The following is a 21,718-nucleotide window of genomic DNA, read 5'->3' as shown; positions in this document are numbered from 1 at the left end:
TGGCTGGGAGGACTTTTGCACAGCTTCATCTCGTGTACCAATTGAGTCCATTCCTGCATTGGCAGGCCCTGCTTATAGTCACTCATGCACTAATCACCTCCATACTGGATTATTGCAGCATGAAGCGACCCTTGGAAGGGTATCCAGAAGCTTGATCAGCTACAGATGCTCACTCTCTTCCTGTTACTGCCTCCTTCCCCCATATGTGTGTGCACACTCAGCTGAGGTGTGGCTCCTGTTCCGGACATCTCCTTTCCAAACCTGCTAAGGCACCCAGCATGCTTTTCTCTCTCTCTTTGCACTCTCTCTTCTCCTCCTCTCTTAGTAGAGTAGCACACCAGCACTGAGCAGCATGCCCCAAAGGAACAGATCAAACCCCGGAAAACTGAACTTTCCAAGACTTGAGAATGGAAGGGTAGGAGCTTTTCTGGCTCTCTTCATTTACCAAAGCTTGGCCAAAAATAATGAGGAGGGGAAAAAGAAAAAAAAGAAGAAGGCAAGCAAGGAGGCAGCCTCCGAAAGGCTAGTGCAGCAAGTCAAGTTTGGAACAAGCTGCACATGGAACACCCCGTACCCTGGTTCACTTCCTTTTTCTTTAAAGATCTTTTGTTCTGAGGGTTCCTGGACAGGACGGGTGGCATTCAACTTTTTTTGAGCGGCTGGCTGGGGAGGGAGAAATTGGTTCTTTTGATCAGATTACTTTTTCTTTTGGGGGGGAAGTGTGAGATTAGAGGTTATTTGTCAATAGCAACAGAAAGCCTATCCTGTCCAGGAACTCCCAAAACAAATGATTTTTTTTAAAAAAAAGAACAGGGTTGTGGGTTGTTTCAGGGACAGCTCCCCAAAGACAAACAGCTTCTTTCAAACTCGACTCCAGGAACTAACACCTCAGTGTGCCAAGTGCCGAGGCAGAGGGAGTAGAGAGAGAACAGGAACAAAGACGTTGCCACTGGGCTGGTGTAGCTCCATCCCTTTTATCATTGTGGAAATCCCTAAAAACCTGGTTAAATTATCAGGCCTGCGAATGGGAGTCATGCTTAGATGGCTCCATTGCCGAAGCAGCCATTTTTACCCACTCTTTGCCTAGGGCTTATCTACTCATTTTTATATTTACTGCTTAATATGGATTTTATATTTTTGCATTGGTTGTTTTATATTATTGTTCCATGCCAACCAGAGTTGATTTATGTCAGATGGGAGGCTAAACAAATTTTATTAATGAATAAAATAAATAAATGAGCTCTAATGGATGCTCGTTATAGAATACTATTTGATTCAGGGGGGTTCAACAGCTTACAAATGAGCTGAGCAACAACTAAATTAGGACATTCCCAAAATATCATTTTGTACAGTATAACTAAATTTCAGTCCCAGATTTTATCTCGAGACAGTAACTAAATGAAGAGTCCAGAACTTGAACACCAACCATCACTTCTACCATCACCCTATTTGCCATATTACCTAATTAATAAATCTAAAAAGTATAGAAGTTTTGAGCAGTTTTTTGTGACCTTGAGTTTTTAAAATAAATAGGGTATACTATTTTTTATTAAAGCATTACTAAAAAAAAGAGCTCAGTAATAGGTTAATTACAATGATTTACAGTGAACAGCTACCAAGATGAAACTGATATTCTAAACTTCTTTACTTGAAAAGGAAAAAAGAAAGGAACAGCACACGCTACACAACAAAAAATATAATAGAGATGATCTCATTATTCGGGAGCAATGAATGGCAATTGGATTAAGTAATTAACATGGAAGTGGATTACACTAGTAACTGAAGCATAATTAATATTAACCGATGGTAAAATATAGAATTTGTCAAGATATGAGAAGCATACATTCTTCTTCTTTTGCGCCTTATGATTTCAAGTTATGACTTCTAAATTTTAGTATAAGGAATTCTATAGAACAGGATTATGCATATGGGCAACTTACAGAATCAGTGATTATTATGAATAAAATTGGAATAACTAGGTATATCGTAAAAGAACTGTGTAATATGTAGTTATTGGTTCGGCAAGGCTAATCTACATCATCAGGGCTGGAAAAATATATACTGCTCAAAAAAATAAAGGGAACACTTAAACAACACAATGTACTGTATTTAATAGTAGGATGTCTTATCTTGTGTTCCCTTTATTTTTTTGAGCAGCATATTTTAATATTTCCTTTTTAGTAGGAACTGATGTTATAGAGTTTTATTTCCAACCCACTGTGAGTTTTACCTAGCAATTAGGGTTGGTAGCAGTGGTACTAGTGGATGTGGGGAGACAACTTACTGGGCAAGGTGACTGAAGAAACATTGTCACTTTTTCATCCTCTAGCATCAGCTGCAAAAAAAGCCTTCTAATGAACCCTGAAATATTTCCAGATGTTGGGAGATTGCTTCTATGAGGAGAGGAATGGAAAAGTTCACAAAGAACCTATGAAAGGAATGAAGACAAATTTAGACAGAGGTATAAGTATCCATGAGCTGTAAATATTTATTTGGTTCTATCCACAATAGGGCATATATTTGTTGATCTATGAGTTTTCCCATTTTCCTTTCCTTAAATCAGCATCAGCAGAATCAGGTCCTTTAGACAGAGCGTATCTACAGGAATTTCCCTAAACTCACATTCCGCTATTGGAATGGGCTATTCCAACCTTACCCAAAGAGCCCAGACTTTGAAGCAGACCATTCTCGATTCATAACACAGCTAGACCCAATTCTGATCTGTAATAAAATTTGCTATTGCTAAGTTCTTGAAGTTGCTTCCCATGTTATACAGTAGCATAAGAACCTCAGCAGTTCCAGAATCTTTATTCTGTAAGATTACTGTGCTGTCCTGCACATTTACTGAATTCTGATCTCATCATACGTGCCAGAATAGAAGAGTTAGCCATACCACAAGGAAATCTCAGAAAAAGATGCTCTCAACCAGTCCTCCAAATCCAGCTAAAGTGATATTTTATGGTCAACATCAACTATTCAGATTAATGTTTATGTTACCTGAGCCATCAATCTTTGATTATTAGGATGGCAAGAAATACACTGCAAGAAAAATGCAACGGTAGCATTTTCAATGGCTGTTCTCTGCTGAGTAGTCAGTCCTATTCCTGAAGTTGAAGTTAGCAAAGTAGGTCTAGCACTATTCTGTTGTGGTGCTGTAGCATGTCCTCCGGAAGTAGCACCACAATGGCAGAGTAGAAATAAAAGTGCTGTCCATAGTGGATTGACTTCAGAGCCACCTAACCAGTCCTTCATAAGGTTGCTGTTTCCAACTTCTGTCAAGAATCTGAGAACAGGGGCAACTAAATCTGCTGTGATAGGCATTTTATGAAAGTGCTGTGGAACGTGATGCCTTCTGATCCTGTCCTGGGAATTATCTGTTGATGGAGCACTGAAATCAGAGGCAGAAGTATGGTTAAAGCAAAAACTTGCAAGGCTTCTTACAAGGAGCGAGGGCAACCCTGAGTCCAATAGCTGTTTAATAGCTTCAGGAGACTGTGATGAGGCAGCAAGAGTGGCCAAGTGCGATTCAGTTAGTGCAAGGGGTGCTTGTGCATTTTTAGAGTCATCTGTTAAAGACGAAGAAAGATCCTGTTTTTTGCTGTCGTCTGTCATAGACAGTCTATGTTGCAACTGGATAGGGGGAGGAGTAATACCCATCCACCCCATGAGTAAGGAAAAATAATTTGGATGAATATGGCACATAGAACAAAGGAGACTGTCAACAGCTTTCTTCAAAACCACATTGCACGGAAGAGACATGGACCAATTAAACAGAGACCTATGGAGAAAGAAAAAAAAACAAATTAGAAAACTGTATATATTAATTACACATAAACTAGCCTTGAATTCAATCATTCTATTTAAGCATAAAAAGGTAAAGGTAAAGGTTCCCCCGCACATGCGTGCTAGTCATTTCCAACTCTAGGGGCCGGTGCTCATCTCCGTTTCAAAGCCGAAGAGCCAGCGCTTGTCCGAGGACGTCTCCGTGGTCATGTGGCCGGCATGACTAGACGCCAAAGGCGCACGGAACGCTGTTACCTTCCCACCATAGTGGTCCCTATTTTTCTACTTGCATTTTGACGTGCTTTCGAACTGCTAGGTTGGCAGAAGCTGGGACAAGTAACAGGTGCTCACTCTGCTACGCGGCACTTGGGATTTGACCTGCCAAACTGCCGACCTTCTGATCGACATGCTCAGCGTCCTAACCCACTGAGCCACCGCGTCCCTTCTATTTAAGCATATATAACAGAAAAAGCACACTGCGTGACTAAATATTGATAATATGAATTTTGAGTCACTAGGGAAGTTATTGAGGCCAATAGCTACTGGTTTACAATTGTAGTTGAAGAACACCACAAGAGATTTTTAAAAAGCTTATGTCAACAAATAAAAAGGGATAAAATCAATTAAATCTAATATGCCAGGTAATTTTCACAGAAATTCTTTTTTCTCAAAGTATTACTGTCTCCAATTTACATTAATTTGAAGCTCTGGAACTATGAATTTGATGAAGTTTTCCTGTGGCATAGCTACAGATCTAGGTTATCATAGATTCCTTCTTCATTATCTGAAGATACTGAAGATTCAGGCTAAACTACCATGATTCTGTTCAGGACCTGGGGTTTATTTGAATGCACATCCTACTGAAAATATTTGTAGTTAAATTTCTTATATTTTTGATGCCACAAAATAAGTGACTACCTTAAAAGGGACTAGACCTGGCAATTAAGAGATGTACATTTTTAAATTGAATTTCTAAAGAAAGCAAGTTTATAGGTAAATAGACCTGTTCTAGAATTGCAGTTATAGAACCCTTGCCACTGGGTTATACTAGTACAGAATCAAAACTTTCGCTGCATCTTAAAAATACCCACATTTGAAGTGAAAACTGAGAAGACTCCTCCACAAGAGATAAAGTAGACATTGTCCAAGCAAGCAGGAAAATCCTATTGGATTATGAAAGTATATGGAAAACTAGTTCCATATTTCTGAATGATAATTATTGTAACAATCACTTAGCTTTGTGCATGTTTTTTTTTAATTTACAGTACAGGGAGTCCTCAATTTATGACCATAATTGAGCCCAAAGTTTCTGTTGCTAAGCAAAAGTTAAGTGGGTTTTGCCCCATTTTATGACCTTTTTTGCCACAGTTATTAAGTTAGTAACATGGTTGTTAAGTGACTGTGGCTTCCTCATTGATTTTCTTGCCAAAGGGGAAGGGGAATCACGTGACCTTGGGATACTGCAACTATAATAAATACATGCCAGTTGCCAAGCATCTGAGTTGATCACGTGACCATGGGGGGGATATCGCAACAGTAACAAGTGTGAAAAACCGTCATAAGTCACTTTTTTCAATACTGTTGTAACTTTGAACGGTCGCTCAACGAATGGTTGCAAGCCGAGAACTACTTGTACCAGCTTTTCGTCAAAAATGTATGAAAAAAAAATCAATAAAACTTACATGTAAAGAGCAAAGGATTGGTGGTCTCATTGGGAAAGCCACTTTTTGTGGATAGTTTCATTACATCAGCAATTTATGTTTTAAGTACTTGAGTATTTGTGGCACTCAAGCATTGCAGAGATTTAAAAAACAACACACGGAGCTCTAGTCCAGACCTCTGTCACTTAGTAAAACTAATGCATAGGCTACTTACTCAAAAAGTTCTCTGTTCAACAATGCTGGCAAGTCATAGTCTACAAGCAATTCATAGCTATGCCATAAAATTGCTGCTACGCAATGCAAATGTGAAGGAGATGGCATGAGAAGACCATATTCTCTTGTAGAACTGTTTGGACAGACATAGTTAACTCGGCCGCTTTTTTTCATGGCTGCAACTCTTGCAGAATCACTGACCCATTTCAACAAAGCTTGAATTCTAGAAGATGGAAATACATTAAGAAGGCATATGGTAAGCATATTTATTTATCTGTAAGACATATACGGCCACCAGTCTTATATATAACAATCCAAAGCAGCTCACCAGAAAAACAATTTAAACAATAATGTCACTCATACATTCCCCACCGTGGTGGCCTAATATCCATCAGTTCCTCCCCATTCTAGCCTAAATATCTGGGATAAATGACAAGTTTTCACAGCTTTCTGGAAGGCTACAAGCCTTTTAAGGTATATTTATGGAATCTATTTCTATACTGCCACTATCAAAACGACTCTTGGTGGCTCGCATATAAAAAAACAACAGAAAAATAAAAACACAATAGCGCTACAATAATACATAGTAACAATACTGTGCAACAGATTTGGAGAAAAAATGAATTTTAAACCAGCACACAAGTGAAAAATAATCTCAAACCAAAAATTATTTAATAATAATAATAATAATAATAATAATAATAATAATAATAATAATAATAACAACAACAACAACAACAACAACAACAACACTACAACAACAACATCTTAAGCTGACTTTGTAATAATGCCGCTTGGGGTGTGTGTGAAAGCCCTAATAAGCAGGCATATACATAGAATGAAGGCTACTGCTAAGCTTGTAAACCGCCCTCAGTCTTCGGAGAATTAAAATAAAATAAATAATAAATAAATAAAACATCTGCCTATTCTAGGTTCTTGGGAAAGACTTCATAGGTGGACAAACATGTCAATTTAGGTCTAAACATCTGGCTGACTGTGTGACCAGCCACAATTTATTCAACTTGTAACGTGCCTGTCTTTCAATGACTCTGGGCAGCTCACAACAATCAAACAATATCACCAATTTGCTCTGGCTTTTATACCTTGTCTTTATGTTCAGTGATTCACACATATAGGCTCCCCTCACAGAGTTTATCCACTCCTAACATTTGGAATTTTAGAATACTTTCACTTACTGACAAGAAACTCAAAGTCAAAAAAGGAGGCTGATATCTATTCTGCCGACTAAGAGCAAATTTTGTTTAATTCCCAAATGCCAAATATATTAGTCTCTACTGGCTGAAGTTCAAATAAGAAATATCCCCATCTATACTGCAGAACTGCAACTATGCATACATAATGGCTGCATCCCAATTAGATGACAGAGGTATGTTTGTGAAGAAGAAAGGAAGGAAGGAAGGAAGGATACAATTTATAGATCTCAAATTTGTTCAGTTATGTATGTTTGTTTAAAAAGAAAATATTTACCTTTCTTTTGTTCCAGGGTCCTGAGTTGTCCCAAGCTGATAAAGAATGTCAATTGTGGAGTCAGAAGACAGGCCATTCAATCTTCCAAAAAGCAAGGGGCTATTCAAATCTTCTCATATAAACAAAAGTTTAAAAAAAGAAATTTACTAAGGATGATATAATATATAATACACTGGTCTGCCAAGATATTTTAATAGTTTTAATTAAGAAAAACAACATTTTCCCCAAGTTCTTACTTGTGATAACTGCAGTTTGAAAACACAGAATTGGAAAAATCAAGACACATTTTAACATCTCACTATATGTAAATGCATGATAATCTACTAATACACTTCCTTTTTTTGTGAGAAGAAGTCTCAGCAAGCTTAAAACTAGAAAGGGATCGAACTATTTTCTTACCTGTAGGGTCACTCCCAGAGGCAGAACAATTTCTTAAAAGAATGTCAATTAATTTGAGGCCAATTTTAGTGGACTGAAGTCCAATTTTTACAAGCACAGCCTCAATATTTGGAGAATGCATGCCACAGTATGGTGACATCAGTAGAGCAGCACAGGTCTGCAAGAGGTTGGCAGTAGGTGCTGCAGCACTAGCCATCATTCCTTCTAAATCACTTATGTGAGTGAGGCAATGGTGCAACAGCCTTAACCATCCAATGCTGGAAAAGACAGAAGCACAGTTAAAACAGATTCCATCTTGACTTCAACACGAAAAATAATTAATATGTAAGTTGGAGTGGAAAAATCAAAAACTATTGTTCCCCCTCCCCTTGCAGGTTTATCCAATTCATTTTAAAAAATATGAAAATAACAGTAGTGTTTCTTTTGAAAGAAACCCCTCTGTTGAGGTATTTGGACTTGTTCAGAAGTTATTCTCATGGAGAGGTTAACCTGTTCACAGCTCCTCAAATCAAAATTACAGGCCAGGACTGTTTATGTTAGGTCACATTAGTACGGGTTACAATGAGAATGGAATGAAACTTTAAAATCTTAAATTTTAAAACTACAGAGCATAAAAACACTCTTCTGGACTGGCTTGTCAGAAATTTGAATCTTCATGCCTTACAAATTGTCTGTGAGGCTTAAATTTATAATCCAATGCTTCCCGATCAGAAAAGAATTATTTATGGTTATTTCCCAAATCTAATTAGTGAAAAAATATTATAGATTTCAGAAAATGAACAAAGGTATAAAAGCAAGGGCAATAACCATTAAAGGCTTACATATTAAGCCAACAAAATTCAAATTTTTGTTGGAAGTCTAGTCGCCATAGGGGACCGTCAGTCTTACTAGGTAGACCAGATAGATGACGACTAGATAAGCTAATTCTACTTCATTATAAAACTAGGTTAACAGAATCTTGCAAGCCTGAAAATACACTTCACCTACCATCTTCTTTACCCCCTGAGAAATTAGGGAAGGTCTCTTCTGAGCATCTTGTCCCACCCAGTTATCCAATTGTGGGCTCTGCAGTCTCTTATATGTTCGTTCCCCAGGCAGAGTCTCTTTGCTCTGCCTCCCAAAGTCTTTCTCAAATACCATTACAGGAACAGATACAATCTGTACAAAAACTACAACTCGAAGTTTATTTTCAAGCCTGATTGTCAAACTTGCATAACTCCACACAATTTCCCCCTCCCCTGCTAGCCTGAGGTTTGCTGGAGGGACATTATGAATCATGATATACATTAAGTCTTATAATATAGCAAAACTGTTTCACGTAGGAAAAACGAATTAATCTGATATCTCTACTGATAAAACATACCTTGTTTTAGATACCTGGTCTTCAGAAGGAAGGAATGGATTATTGACTGTTGCAGATGAAGTATTACCAAAGGCAGTGAGTCCAAGTAGTTTAATCTGAGATAGTCCTAACGTGCTAGCGTCCCGTGGGCGATGAAGGCGAAGACAGACAGCTGAGGCAACTTCAGCTTTCACAAGCTGTATTTTTATGTAGGTAAGACCACTTGTGATAACAGGTGTTGACAAAGGTAACATATTCACCCCATCTGCACTTATTTCAACAGATACCGAAGAAGGGCATGCTGTAGAGATAGGAGTGTTCACATACATTTATATGCAGATCAAAATTTACAGACATCAATTTCATTACTTTAAAACATGAAAGAAATACATTCACATATTGAATGGTAATAGCCTTCCATCTTTCCAAAGTTGGTAAAATGAAGACCCAGATTGTTGGGGCAATGTGGAAATAATGCTTACATTGTAAGCCATTCAGACAGTGCTGTAAAGCACGATGGGGCGGTATATAAGCCTATATGCTATTGCATATTTAAAACCATGAAATCTTGTGGCATGTGTGTATACACACTCATAGCACCTGGAACAGTTGGTTATGGAACTAACCAAGGGAAGACAGAATTATAATCCTAAAAGTATTGAGATTATCAAAAACAAATGGCTGCTATTAATGTTTACAACTGACTAGATGCACTAACACATTCAAATCTTCTCAGAATGAGGAAGTAGGTAAGACTATAATGAAAGGGAGGGTCAAATATCTTATGACAGTTTTTAGGTTACTCAGAACCAATACAGAAGTAGCTGGTATGTATAGGTGAAATAAAAAAGGTACCATCTATGAATCAAATTATTAAATATAAGGAGTTTCTCTCTCCACGGACATTAAAGCTAAAACTAAATTAAGAAAAGATCATAAACTTACATTTAAAAAGGTATAGTGTATAAGCGCAGCAGAAGCATGGATGGAGGACAAAAGATGGCAAACAGTTTTGATGGAAACTATAGCTATGTTTCTTTTTATCTCATGACTTTTAATTTCTTATTTGTCTTCCACACACTATATAATGTTGATAAAAAACGTAAGAGTTTTGAAAGTTGTCCACTTTAGCATCTCTTTGTCAGATCTTTTTAAGATAGACACTTTCTTCCAAGTATGAAGTTTACAATAGATTTAAAGCTGCACATTATTTGGCATAGACCCAGCAAGTTGATTTATTGTTTAAGATCTTTAAGATGGAACCTAGAATCAGACTGTGTTACTGGGACTCTTTATTTCCTCACAGTAATGCTATTTCAAAAGAGTTTCTTTACTGTTCAACAACAAATTTATTTATTTATTTATTTATTTATTTGTTTGTTTTTATAGACCGCCCTTCTCCCGAGGGACTCGGGGCGGTGTACAGAGGAAGGAAGAGATACAGATTGAACAATAAAAACAATAGTAAAACAAACTGGGACCCCCAATTAAAGCTATCATGCCAGGCCGGATTGCTGGAACAGGAAGGTTTTTAAATCGCGCCGGAAGGTGCGGAGGTCGGGGGCCATCCGGATTTCGGCTGGTAAGCTGTTCCAGAGGGCTGGCGCACCCACTGAGAATGCCCTCCCCCTGGGGGCCACCAGCCGACACTCCTTGAGCGGTGGCACCCTGAGGAGGCCCTCTCTGTGGGAGCGCACAGGACGGTGGGGTGCTGACATTGGCAGAAGGCAATGAGGTATTGTAAATATACCTACTTGCAAGAGAGGCAAGATGGGGCTGAATATGTATTTCTTTTAGCAACACTGCAGCAGGGAGATGAATTGTAAGGTCACACCAGGCTTCCTCAGGTAGAAAGATGTAAGACCAAGCGGCAGATCGAGCCCTTCGATGTGGTGGAGTCGCCTGCAGCAATACTTCAGCAGGCTGGGCTGTAGGACTACTTGACGTAATTGAGCCTTCAATAAATAATTGCCATGAATTTAAAAAACACGCCAGATAAACTTGCAAATTATCAAAAAGCCAAAAGAGAAGAGAGGGGAAAAAAAGAAATATCGGTGTTGCCCACGGGCAAGCAGTTGAACTACATTTGGGGCTACATAAATTTTACTCAGTGTCCTTTATATGCAACTAGAACAAATAAACATTGCACATTTGTGTGAGCTGGTACACAAATGAAGCTCTAAACCTAACGCTTCCTAGAACATGACTAAACACATGTAAATCAAATTTAATGGTGAAGCAGTTACAATGTAAATTTGTGTAAGAGATTGGTATGGCATAGGCATGCCTACTGTACTCCACCACCTGGTGAGGTTATTCCTTCTGTTTTCTCTAGTAATTTAATATTATTTTGCAAAGTCTGAGTTCCCCCCAAACCTGACAACACATTCTATTCTACGAAACCTGTATGTTTCAAAATCATACCAAACTACAGGGTTATCTAACTTACCCAATGGTGCAAAATTGTGGATTCCTTCTGCATTATCGGGCTCAGAAGCTAGTACTCTTGCTTTCAAAGTACCATCTGTTGCTTTGCTAGGGCCAGAGTCTAAAAATTTCATAATAGTTGAAACCATGCTTCTCGCTGTGTTTACAATAGCTCTGGTACTGGTCACCATGTTATTGCAAATGAGCTGAACACCTCCTAAGAAAGAAAGTCAATAAATCCCGAGAATAACAATATGAGCAGTTACCTTTAAACAGTTTTGACAAAAAGCAGAGTACAGTTTATTAAAAATCTGGAAAAAAAATTATGCCTCCACAAAGAGAGGATATTCAAAATTCTTTGGTCAGAATTTAAACCATATTTATTTGAGACCAGCCTCTCTGCAGCTATTTCCACTCACATGCTACCTTCTTTTCTCCTGTTCTCTAAGTAGTCAAAAACACTTAGAGCAAAAGTCTGAAGTACACAAATTGGGAAGGCTGGGTAGGGACACAAGGGCCTTTTAGCTCATGCACAAACCCGTTTTGATTGTAATTTCAGTATATTTATAGAAAATGGAAAAGATCCTTACCCATATCATGAAAAGCTTTCAGTGCCTCACTGGTATCCAATACTCTTAAAATGAACCACAGCAAAGGTTCAGACAACTGGCAAGTGGCAAGAGAACCCTAGTGGAAACAAAAAATAAAATAAAAATACATTTACCTAGTTGTACATAATCAATTGGTAAGTTAGCTATATAAGATGGCTTCATACTACAGAGGAACAATGATCTACCAGATCATTTTTCTGTTTGTTTCTGTTTTTATTTTAAACAATTAAAACAAATGAAAGAGCACAATTGTCACAATGATTGAACAAGTCTGAAATTAATTGAAGAGCAGTGAAACAAATCTGTCAATGCCCATTATACATACTGCAAATAGTAATATCTACAGCTTATATCAGTAAAATATTAGTTAATATTTTCACCTCATTGTAGTTTAAAGGAGTCCTCCATGTTTAATCGCTGGGCTGAAGAAAAGAACTAACTGACAAGAACAACATGAAAGAGCAACTAAGCCAACTGAGCAGTCAAAGATTTAGATTAAACATTCATTGCTTCTTTTCTTCAGCGGATCCCTATTTAATTCAATCAAGTTTATAACACAGAAAAGACTGTAATTAGTACTATCTGCCTAAACAACTTCCCAAAGTCTTCAGCAGAGAGAGGATCAGAAATCAATTTCAAGGTAATACTTTGAACACTTACTTGTCTTCCCATATATCCACAGGCCATGTAGGTAAGAATTGGCTGAAGCATCACTTGCACTGTTGTAGCTTTTTTACTGAGTGTTGTTAGGATAGTAAACAATCCATCTCCAACTGATATGGCATCCAATCCTCCATGAAAATTCTCATGTTTTGTAAGATGTAAACCACTGGCACCTAGGATACAAAGAATAATATAAAAGCTGAAGGCACTGGTAAACAGTGAAATATTTAAGATAGCATCATCCATTTAATTCAGGATTACCTTTCAACTTTTCAAAAAAAAAAAGTAATATAAAATTATCAGCTCATGTTTTTGCTGAAGGACAAATAGCATACAAGACAGTAAGTTTAGCATGCTCATAATTTGCTATTATGCATGTTAATGATGGAACAAAAATGCAAAAGCTGATATATAATGCCATCTTCAGTGCATTTTTGTAGGTTTCAGTGGGTAGCAAATAGCAATAACAGTAGATTATTTTCTGTTCTTCACACTGTCGTTTGCAAATTACTATGAGAGCTGGACCTTTTCCCCTCAAAGATCTATCTTCTTGAATTTCTTTATAAACATGCACAAGCTGACTTACAGACAGACCACTGAGACAAATATAACCATTCACATATTAAGGACAACTTTTTCTGAAACAATTATGTTGAGGTTTTAGATCCTTTATAAAAATACTGGTACTGGCGGCATGGGTGGGAACTGTATTTTCTCCCAATATATATTTACTACACTTTATGTAGCAAAGCAACTCTAGAATGCTTTACAAGAATTGTTTTGACTGCTGCAAACTCTGCACTATTTCCAGTGCCAGATTAACAGACACTATGGTATAGGGAATAAACTGGTGGATTAGGAACAGGGAAAGACATTCAGATTGACCAGGAACCATGGGCTGACTTTGGGCTGGTCAGCTCAAGTTATTTCACAGGTAGCAGCAAAGTTGTTATGGTGGGTATAAATTGAAGGATTGAAGTGCTACGTATGTCATCTTGAGCTCCTGGAGGAAAAGTGGAACATGTATCTAATAAATAAATATATAAGTTTGCTAAAGCATGTTATTCAATTTCTGTTTCGATTGGTTTTATTTTGCTTAATTGGCTACTGCATATTATTCTATTATTTGTATTATATTTCTATATTTTGTATGGATATTTTTCCAATTATTGCACACCATCCTCCATTTTTTAAAATAAATTTTAAAGGAAAACTTGAGATTGATTGGTACGTGGGAAAGAACAGGGTTTAACACTGAGGTTTTTGTCATTTCTAATTCTTTTGTTAGTTTGCTGAAAAATATACTGAGTTACTTATAATAATTCAGGGGTAAAAACATTTGTCATGTTACCAGAGCTATTCCAGCTTATCCACCTGCAGAGTTACTAGGATCAAAAATGTCTTGATCACACATATTCAATCATTTATTCAATCATTCATTCTTTCAGCACATATATTTTAAATACAGAGTATTCTTAACAAACAAAAACTCTAGAGCCAACTTATTTAAATAGGGGCGTAGCTGGAACTACAGCAGGCAGCATTATGGTTTACCTAAGAATTGCATACAAGCTGCTCTGATCTTTTGAGATGGTAAGCAGGATACAGAAATGATACATGCATAATTAAAATACCTACCAATTATCATTGCCATAGCACTGCTGTTACATTGGCCCAGAGCAGACAGAATCTGGCTCATAATTTGTTGGTTTGCTAAGACTAGGTCAGCTACATAGATAGTTGAGCCTTGAGTGCTCCCACTGTTTCCATTGCTATCTTTTCCACCAGAAACCTTTTCTTCATCAGAAACACTGTCCGTGGTGCTGCTGGCCATCTGAGCCCGAGCACTGTATTCTCTGTTGCTTGAAAGAGGCAGCTGAACCAGGATATTGACCAACTTGAGCAAATCAAACATGAGCTGATCCCTGGTCATCTCTCCACAGACTGCTTTGGCATCCCCTGGCCGGATGATATTAGCAAAGAGTCCTCCAAAACAGGCTCGCGCGCCCACTGAACTGTCGGAACCACTACGAGACATTACTTTGTCGGTACACGTAATGTAATGGTGCACTAGAAATGTGATGGATTCAATAACAGCAGAAATGGTGCTCACTGAAACGACTTCAAAATTCTGCTCAAGGGTGAATTCAAGAAGCTTCACTTGTGCATCCAGAGGACCCTGGCCAGTCTGGAAAGCACCCCTAGAAAGAAAGGGAAATGAAAATTAGGGTTATTTAGGCTGGTGAAAAATAAAAATTCATGCATATATACATACTGCACATTTATATTTTATTATATAAGCCTAGTCAAAAACCTGCATAGAAATAAAACTAAGTACCAGAAGAGACAAAAATAAAAAATCAGGAACGAAACATAAAAGAAAATGGTAAAAACAGTTTTCAGTAGCACATTCTCTCATTTTCCATTTTTTTCAACCACTAACCATTACTTAAATATTTATGACTTATGTTGAACAATAAACACTGGAGATGGTTGCTTATATTTTAAGTCATTTCGTCAATTATTTTAAATTAATCTTTTAATTTTTTTCCCTAGAAAATGTATTCCAACTGCATAATTTTGCCTTGCTATGTAGCATGCCGTGTATAAATGAGCCATTCCTGTTATATTCAGTTAAACGTTTTATGAATAATATAGTGTCAGTTTTCCTGTTGTTGCAGATTCTTCAATTTTGGTCTCCCAATCTTGTTATCATCAACAAAATTTCATTTTACCAACCTTTTACCAATTTTAATATCGTGTTGTCACTATTTGAGTAAATTATGATGCTTTTGGTTTATATTTTTAAAATTATTGTTTATAAGAATATTTGTGGTTTTAGTTCAAATTTATTTTGAAAACAAGTCTGAATATTTATATATTTTTTTGCATGATCATCACAATATAATGTCCTTTTCTATTACGGCATTTCCAGCATAATTTGTTCACCTTGGTAATCAATGATGGAGTTATATACCTTCTATATTTTATACCAATTTCCCCCTAAATTACAGGTTGGAATGAATTTTATTAATTTTTCCATTTTGCTGCTGTAATTACTTCTTTTTAATGTTTTGTATTCACTTCAATGAACAATATTTACTTTATTCTGTGTCTGTATCATATTTCAATAACTATTTATAAATACATTCAAATAATTTATCTTGATTCTAAATTTCTCAAATCCTGTAATCATTCTCAGAGTCACATCCTTCTTTCTTAAGGTTACCTTGTATTATTCCATCAATTTGTAACTGTGGTAAATTCCTGTCTTCCTTAACAAATTCCTGCTGTGTCTTTAGTCTAATTCCTTAGTTTGAATTATGCTATATTAGCAAATGTAATTAAATCTATTTGCTGTAATTACCCTCAATCTAAAGTATAAAAACATGATGGTGATTGCTAGTGGTAAAAGCCTTGGACTTATTCTCAGAAGACTCCCAAATTTGTAAGACACTTTGTCTTATAATACATTCCTTCAAATTACTTTCTTGTTTCTTTGTACCATAAATACCTTTGAAGGACCTTGGTTACGCTAACCCCTTATGGGAGCTGGGAAGAGTTCTATGGCAGCTAATAGCACTCACTAAACCCAAAATGTTGGCCATCATTACACTTGATAAAAAGCTTATTTTTCCCCCCTTGCTGCTTCAAATGATTCAAAGAACAGCAATGCTGAAGGGATCTTAGTACTATTGCAACTAGGGATTGATTAGGAAACAGGCCCACCAACCAGTGATTTTGGTTTCTTAGTACTGCCTAAGGATCTGAAAAGGGCACTGTGTAGAGCAGGGATGGCTGAGCCAATGTGGTTTGTGAAGTAGCCCTTTCCTTTGTTTGCATACACCTAGTTTCTGATTCATTTTCTGAACTACTGCTCATTTTTATTTTAAACTTCAAAGAACAACAATGCATCCATCACCAAATAACTTCTATGATCTTAGGTATCGTCTTTATTGTTTGCATGTATTGCTCCTGTTGGTTGTTTATTGTTTTTATTATTATTATTATTATTATTATTATTATTATTATTATTATTATTATTATTATTATTATCATCATCAATTTCTTGGCTTGCCAACAGAACTTTATGCTGATGGCTTTGAATTTTACTTTGCATGGTCCAAAAGAATTATGTTTAACAGGTCAGAAAGAATGGTAATTTAATATCAACTATCTGAAAATTGACAAATTCTAAAAATAAAACTTATGCAATGTTTCTAGAGTCTAAAACTATAAATTTTAGTATTTATAATAAATAGAATATTACCTCTCAATTGAAAGAATATGTATCAACTTTAATAAGAATTCACTGAACATCTGAGGGCATGCCGAAGAAAGATGCACTTGTAAACGAGTAAGGAATTCTTGCATAGCTTGGGTGGCTGTTGGGCCAACCTGAAAGAGATTTAAAGCAGTATTTGCAATTATATTCTGAATAGCTACATGGTCTGAAATAGTTTCAAAGACTTTGTTAAAGAATAGATGGATGATGGTTAAACTGTCTATCAACCTGACGCTTAGGATGTGATTAAAATTGCACCCCATTCTGATTTCAAGGAAACAGAGATCTAAATATTCACATTTAAAACTGCAATGTTAATTGGTGGGTTTGAATACTCATATTATTTCTCTTAAAAGATTAACATTTATTTATACATGCTTCCAACGGGCAGCCTGAATTATACAAAAATAAAGGTGGTAAATAAATCAAATCAGCAAATAAAATTAATGCAAATGAAAAATATTACCTGTGGACTATGTTGATTTGTTCCATGGGGATTTGTTCCAGAAAGAAACTTCACTAAAATATGAATAAGATTAGGATCTGATACCAATAGCTGGGCAGTACTTTCCTGAGATGTAATGGCACTACTAGAACCAGCTGTAAGACAAATAAAAGGTTGGTTCTTCTTCAACTTAAATTATAGTACCTATGACTGCTGAAATGTTTATTCTATATGTACGGTATTCTGAAATTCTGAATTTTAATACACATTCCTTCCCAACTATCAGGATTAATTTGCACATTCTTGACAGTACCTGAAGTCATTCCTAAATGCCAGGAGGGTTAATAAAAGTAGGGATCTCATTCTGTTATTTAAAAGAGACCCTGGTTTCTAGCTGCCTTAGTGAATGTCTTAAATACTTAGCCATAAGGTACAAGATCTCTTTCATAGCTCCATCTATCATTTTCAAAACAAAAGAAGGGCCAGTAGTTACAAGCAGACAAGCTCTATGGGGAAATACATATAGGACAGGGGTGTCAAACTCGCAATGTCACATGACATGTCACGATGCATCGCAACTTTTTTCCCCATTGCCAGCAATGGGGTGGGTGCAGTTTTGGCATGACACATCCGGCCCACGGGCCGGCAGTTTGACACCCCTGATATAGGAGGAGCAACAGCTATATTTATCAAGATTTATCAACATTATCAAAACTGGAAATAAGCAATGCATCTTTTGGGTTAACAGAATTTGGAAAGCACATCATGGATGCTTACGGGTATTCTCACAAAATGGCTACAATGAGTAAGTCTACCTACCCTTTAACAAAGTATTATGTTGGACAGAGTTAGTCACAAAGCACACATATATCAGAAGACATAGTAGCATGACTATTCCACTTTAACATTGTCTTCCTTTTCTGTGTAGGTAGCTATACCTCACAAGAAGGAATCTATATCCATCCAGTTTTCTACTTGCTAACAATGCTTGTGCAGCCTATGCTAATAAATGTAAGTGATCTGCAAAATGTATCAAAATAAAAATGTTTTGAATTCTCAGAAATACATTGTTTCAAACCATAATCTATATTTTGGGTCAGAGACAGCTGTTCTGACTTTATTGGAAGTGCCCCAGCCATTTCATAAATGTTTGGACTCAATCTGAATTGAAAACAAAGTTACTGCAAACTCAGCACATTATCAGACTGGTTGGAACCAGTATGGAAACATTTTTTTTGCTTCGGTCAGAATAACTGATTTTAAACTCAAAACAATTGTTTTGAACTCAAAACTGTCATGCACTCCTAATAAATGCATTTAGAAATTGATCTTTTCTTTCAGGTATGTTAATTTTTCAATTTGCTTTTTAAGAGATTTTTTAAAAAAATTAAACCTAGGTGCTGGATGCATGAAAGATATTTTCAGGCATACTGCTGCTAATGGAGATATTAACTATCCAGTCATTGCTATCCACTTTTCAGTATAAACCTGTGGAGTTGATATGGTCTACAGAGGACATTTTATATAATGATCTAGTACTGAGGTCCCCAACCTTTTGGGCACCAAGGACTGGTTATGTGGAGAAAGGTTTTTCACATGGACCGGAGGGGGCGTGGTTTTGTGTGTGTTTGTGTGGCCTGGTTGCTGGCATGCCACGGATTAGTACCGGTCCAGAGACTGGGCAATGGGGACCCCTGATCTAGTATGTTCTGAATTGAAATCTAGATTCATTTGGTCAGTAATTCCTGTTCCATACTGAATTAATAAAAGAGGTTCTTATTTTATGCTGATATTTTAACAAATATATTGATTAAAATGAGGCATCAACTTTTGGTGTCTACTACTTTTTGTCGAAATGATTTTTAAAATTTACTATTTTAAAAAAGATAATTACATTTCTAACTTAACTTGAACTTACAATTGAACTGCATGTTTGTCATGAGAGTTAAACTATGAAGTACAAGGCACCATGTTCGCAGCAAGGTATTAGGATACCACGCCAAGACAGTCAGGAAGCTAGTTACTGATGCTGAAAAAAACAACAAAGAGATCAAAAATAGCATATCACAATCGTAAGCTGCAGTTTCGGCATTATTGTTGAATTATTTCAAAAGGGAACTGATCATTTTTTAGATAAGGAAAAAAATCATTATGTCAGAGCCTTTACTTTTTGGATCTCCCAAGCTAGGAAATAAACTACATACATAACTTAGGAATAACATGCATGAAAGGTGAGGCAGGAAAAATTGTTATAATTTCATCAGCATTCAAGATAAAAAAATAATTATAAAAGTCTGGCTCCTGTTTTGGCTTCATAGTTTCCTCTCTGTTGAAACGAAGACCAAGACTTTTATTTATTTACTGGTGGAAGTCTTACTCCTGTATCCACGGCAATTAACAGAGTTGTTGTCATAGACTGTCTACAGCCATACTATCTGGGATCATTTCACTTGTCAGAGTGTTCGGAATATGTCTGCATGTAGAAATTAAGCAACTGCCAACATTCGAGGTTGGACATCCATGTAAGAATTTGATTATATATGAAGCAGCTTTATTGTATTAGTTAGGTAATGAGCATATGGCATATTAACGACAGAATTAGCCAATTGACCCTAGGATAAGCAGATTATTGCTCCTTTTCTTTGCAGACTAATAAAAAGAGGTAGTAATATAGCCCTAACCCTCAAGCTTACGTACCAGTACGCTGTGCAGCCCCCAGAGATAGAAAAATGGAAGAAAGCAGGCATCAAATCTTTGGGGGAGATGAGCAGTCTAGCTACATGAAATATAAGTGTGTGTGTGTGTATACACACACACATACATACATGTTATACATAAATACATTTATAGGTAGTCCTCAACTTACGACCACAATTGAGCCCAAAATTTATGTTGCTAATTATTAAGATTTGCCCCATTTTATGATCTTCCTTGCTACTTTGTTAAGTGACTGCAGTTGTTAAGTTAATAACACAGTTGCTAAGTGAATCTAGCTTTCTCATTCACTTTGCTTGTTAGGTTGCAAAAGGTGATCCCATTATTCCCAGGACACTGAAAACGTCAAATATGAGCCAGTTGCCAAACATCCAAATGATGATTACGTGACCATGGTGATGCTGCAATGGTCGTAAGTATGAAAAATGGTCATAAGTCATTTTAGTCAATGCTGTTGCAACTTTGAATGGTCTCTAAATGAACGGTTGTTAGTCGAGGACTATTTATACAAACAAACAGAGAGATTAAGAGTGCCAAAATTTATTTTGAAGATAATTGATTGGAGATTCTACCATGTGGTAAATACAGAATTCCTTTCAGATAAAAGAAACCCAACAATTTACTTTTTTATTGAATTTCTATTCTGCCCACCTCTCCTAAGTGACTCCAGGTGGTTTACAACAGCAGACAACTCATAAACAAATAAATAAACCTTTATTGTCAAAGTACAAGTGTACATTGAGATTAGCTGAGCCTCCCCCCCCCCCCGTGCTCTCTCCCCCCAACACACAGTGACAACAAACCCTCCATCCTACCACACCATGTGAACCAACTACACCACACACCGGTCAATTCTGCTAAGTTCACAGAGATTATATCCCATTTAAAAGCCTAACAGCCCACGGATAAAAGCTATTTTTCAGCCTGTTGGTACGGCTGGCTATACTCCTATATCTCCTACCGAAAGGTAGGAGAGTAAAGAGATACCGTCCAGGGTGTGAGTCATCCCTGAGAATCTTCCTCATTCCATAGAATGAGAAGGTGTTCACATAAACTAAAGTATGAATGATAGAAAGATTCTGCAATCTGCACATCATTTTAAATAGTCCTTAATTGTGTATTAAGTATTAGCCTAAAGGCCATTTATTTATCTATCAACTTTATGTATTGCCCAAGTAACTGTAAGAGTGACTCTTGGCTGTTTACTTAATATGAAGATCACCAAAAACAGTGTAACAATTAACTCTAGTTGAAACCTTAATTCATTTTTAAGCATACTTTAACCTGGAAAAAATTATTCCAATATGTTTTATGGTAGTAAGAAAAAGTGGATTCAGGAATTGTTTTTCAAATATAAAGGAACTTAGAAATTAAAGGACTCAAAGTGTCCATCTCTTTCTTCTTCTTCTTTTCGACAGTTCATTTGAACTGTAAATAGTTCTTGAATTTACCATATAATGTAACAAAAAAAAAAATCCAAACTGAATATATAGGTAGTCCTCGACTTACAACCACAATTGAGTCCAAATTTTCTGTTGCTAAGTGAGACAGTTATTAAGTGAGTTTTGTCCCATTTTATGACCTTGCTTGCCACATTTGTTAAATGAATCACTGCAGTTCTTAAGTTAGGAACGTGGTTTTTAAGTGAATCTGGCTTCCCCATTGGTTTTGCTTGTCAGAAGGTCG

General features: G+C 36.6%; 1 protein-coding gene across 1 annotated transcript in view; it reads right to left on the bottom strand.

Annotated features, from left to right (window-relative positions):
• The window catches only part of BIRC6 (baculoviral IAP repeat containing 6), a gene marked incomplete at its 5' end in the record, with an annotated part of 141,333 nt that overhangs the window by 56,120 nt on the left and 63,495 nt on the right, over nucleotides 1–21,718 (bottom strand). Inside the window, 14 exon segments of the mRNA XM_083350685.1 lie at nucleotides 2,285–2,428; nucleotides 2,998–3,778; nucleotides 5,659–5,880; nucleotides 7,146–7,254; nucleotides 7,545–7,801; nucleotides 8,908–9,187; nucleotides 10,641–10,841; nucleotides 11,336–11,530; nucleotides 11,904–12,000; nucleotides 12,585–12,760; nucleotides 14,226–14,788; nucleotides 16,858–16,985; nucleotides 17,339–17,472; nucleotides 19,236–19,346. Coding sequence (XP_083206811.1) covers nucleotides 2,285–2,428; nucleotides 2,998–3,778; nucleotides 5,659–5,880; nucleotides 7,146–7,254; nucleotides 7,545–7,801; nucleotides 8,908–9,187; nucleotides 10,641–10,841; nucleotides 11,336–11,530; nucleotides 11,904–12,000; nucleotides 12,585–12,760; nucleotides 14,226–14,788; nucleotides 16,858–16,985; nucleotides 17,339–17,472; nucleotides 19,236–19,346 — 3,398 coding nt within the window.

This window comes from Vipera ursinii (genome assembly GCF_947247035.1).
Source record: "Vipera ursinii genome assembly, chromosome: 1".
NCBI classification, from domain to species: Eukaryota; Metazoa; Chordata; class Lepidosauria; order Squamata; family Viperidae; genus Vipera; species Vipera ursinii.
The sequence above is the reverse complement of the archived record's forward strand: the minus strand, read 5'-3'. Positions and strand labels throughout refer to the sequence as shown.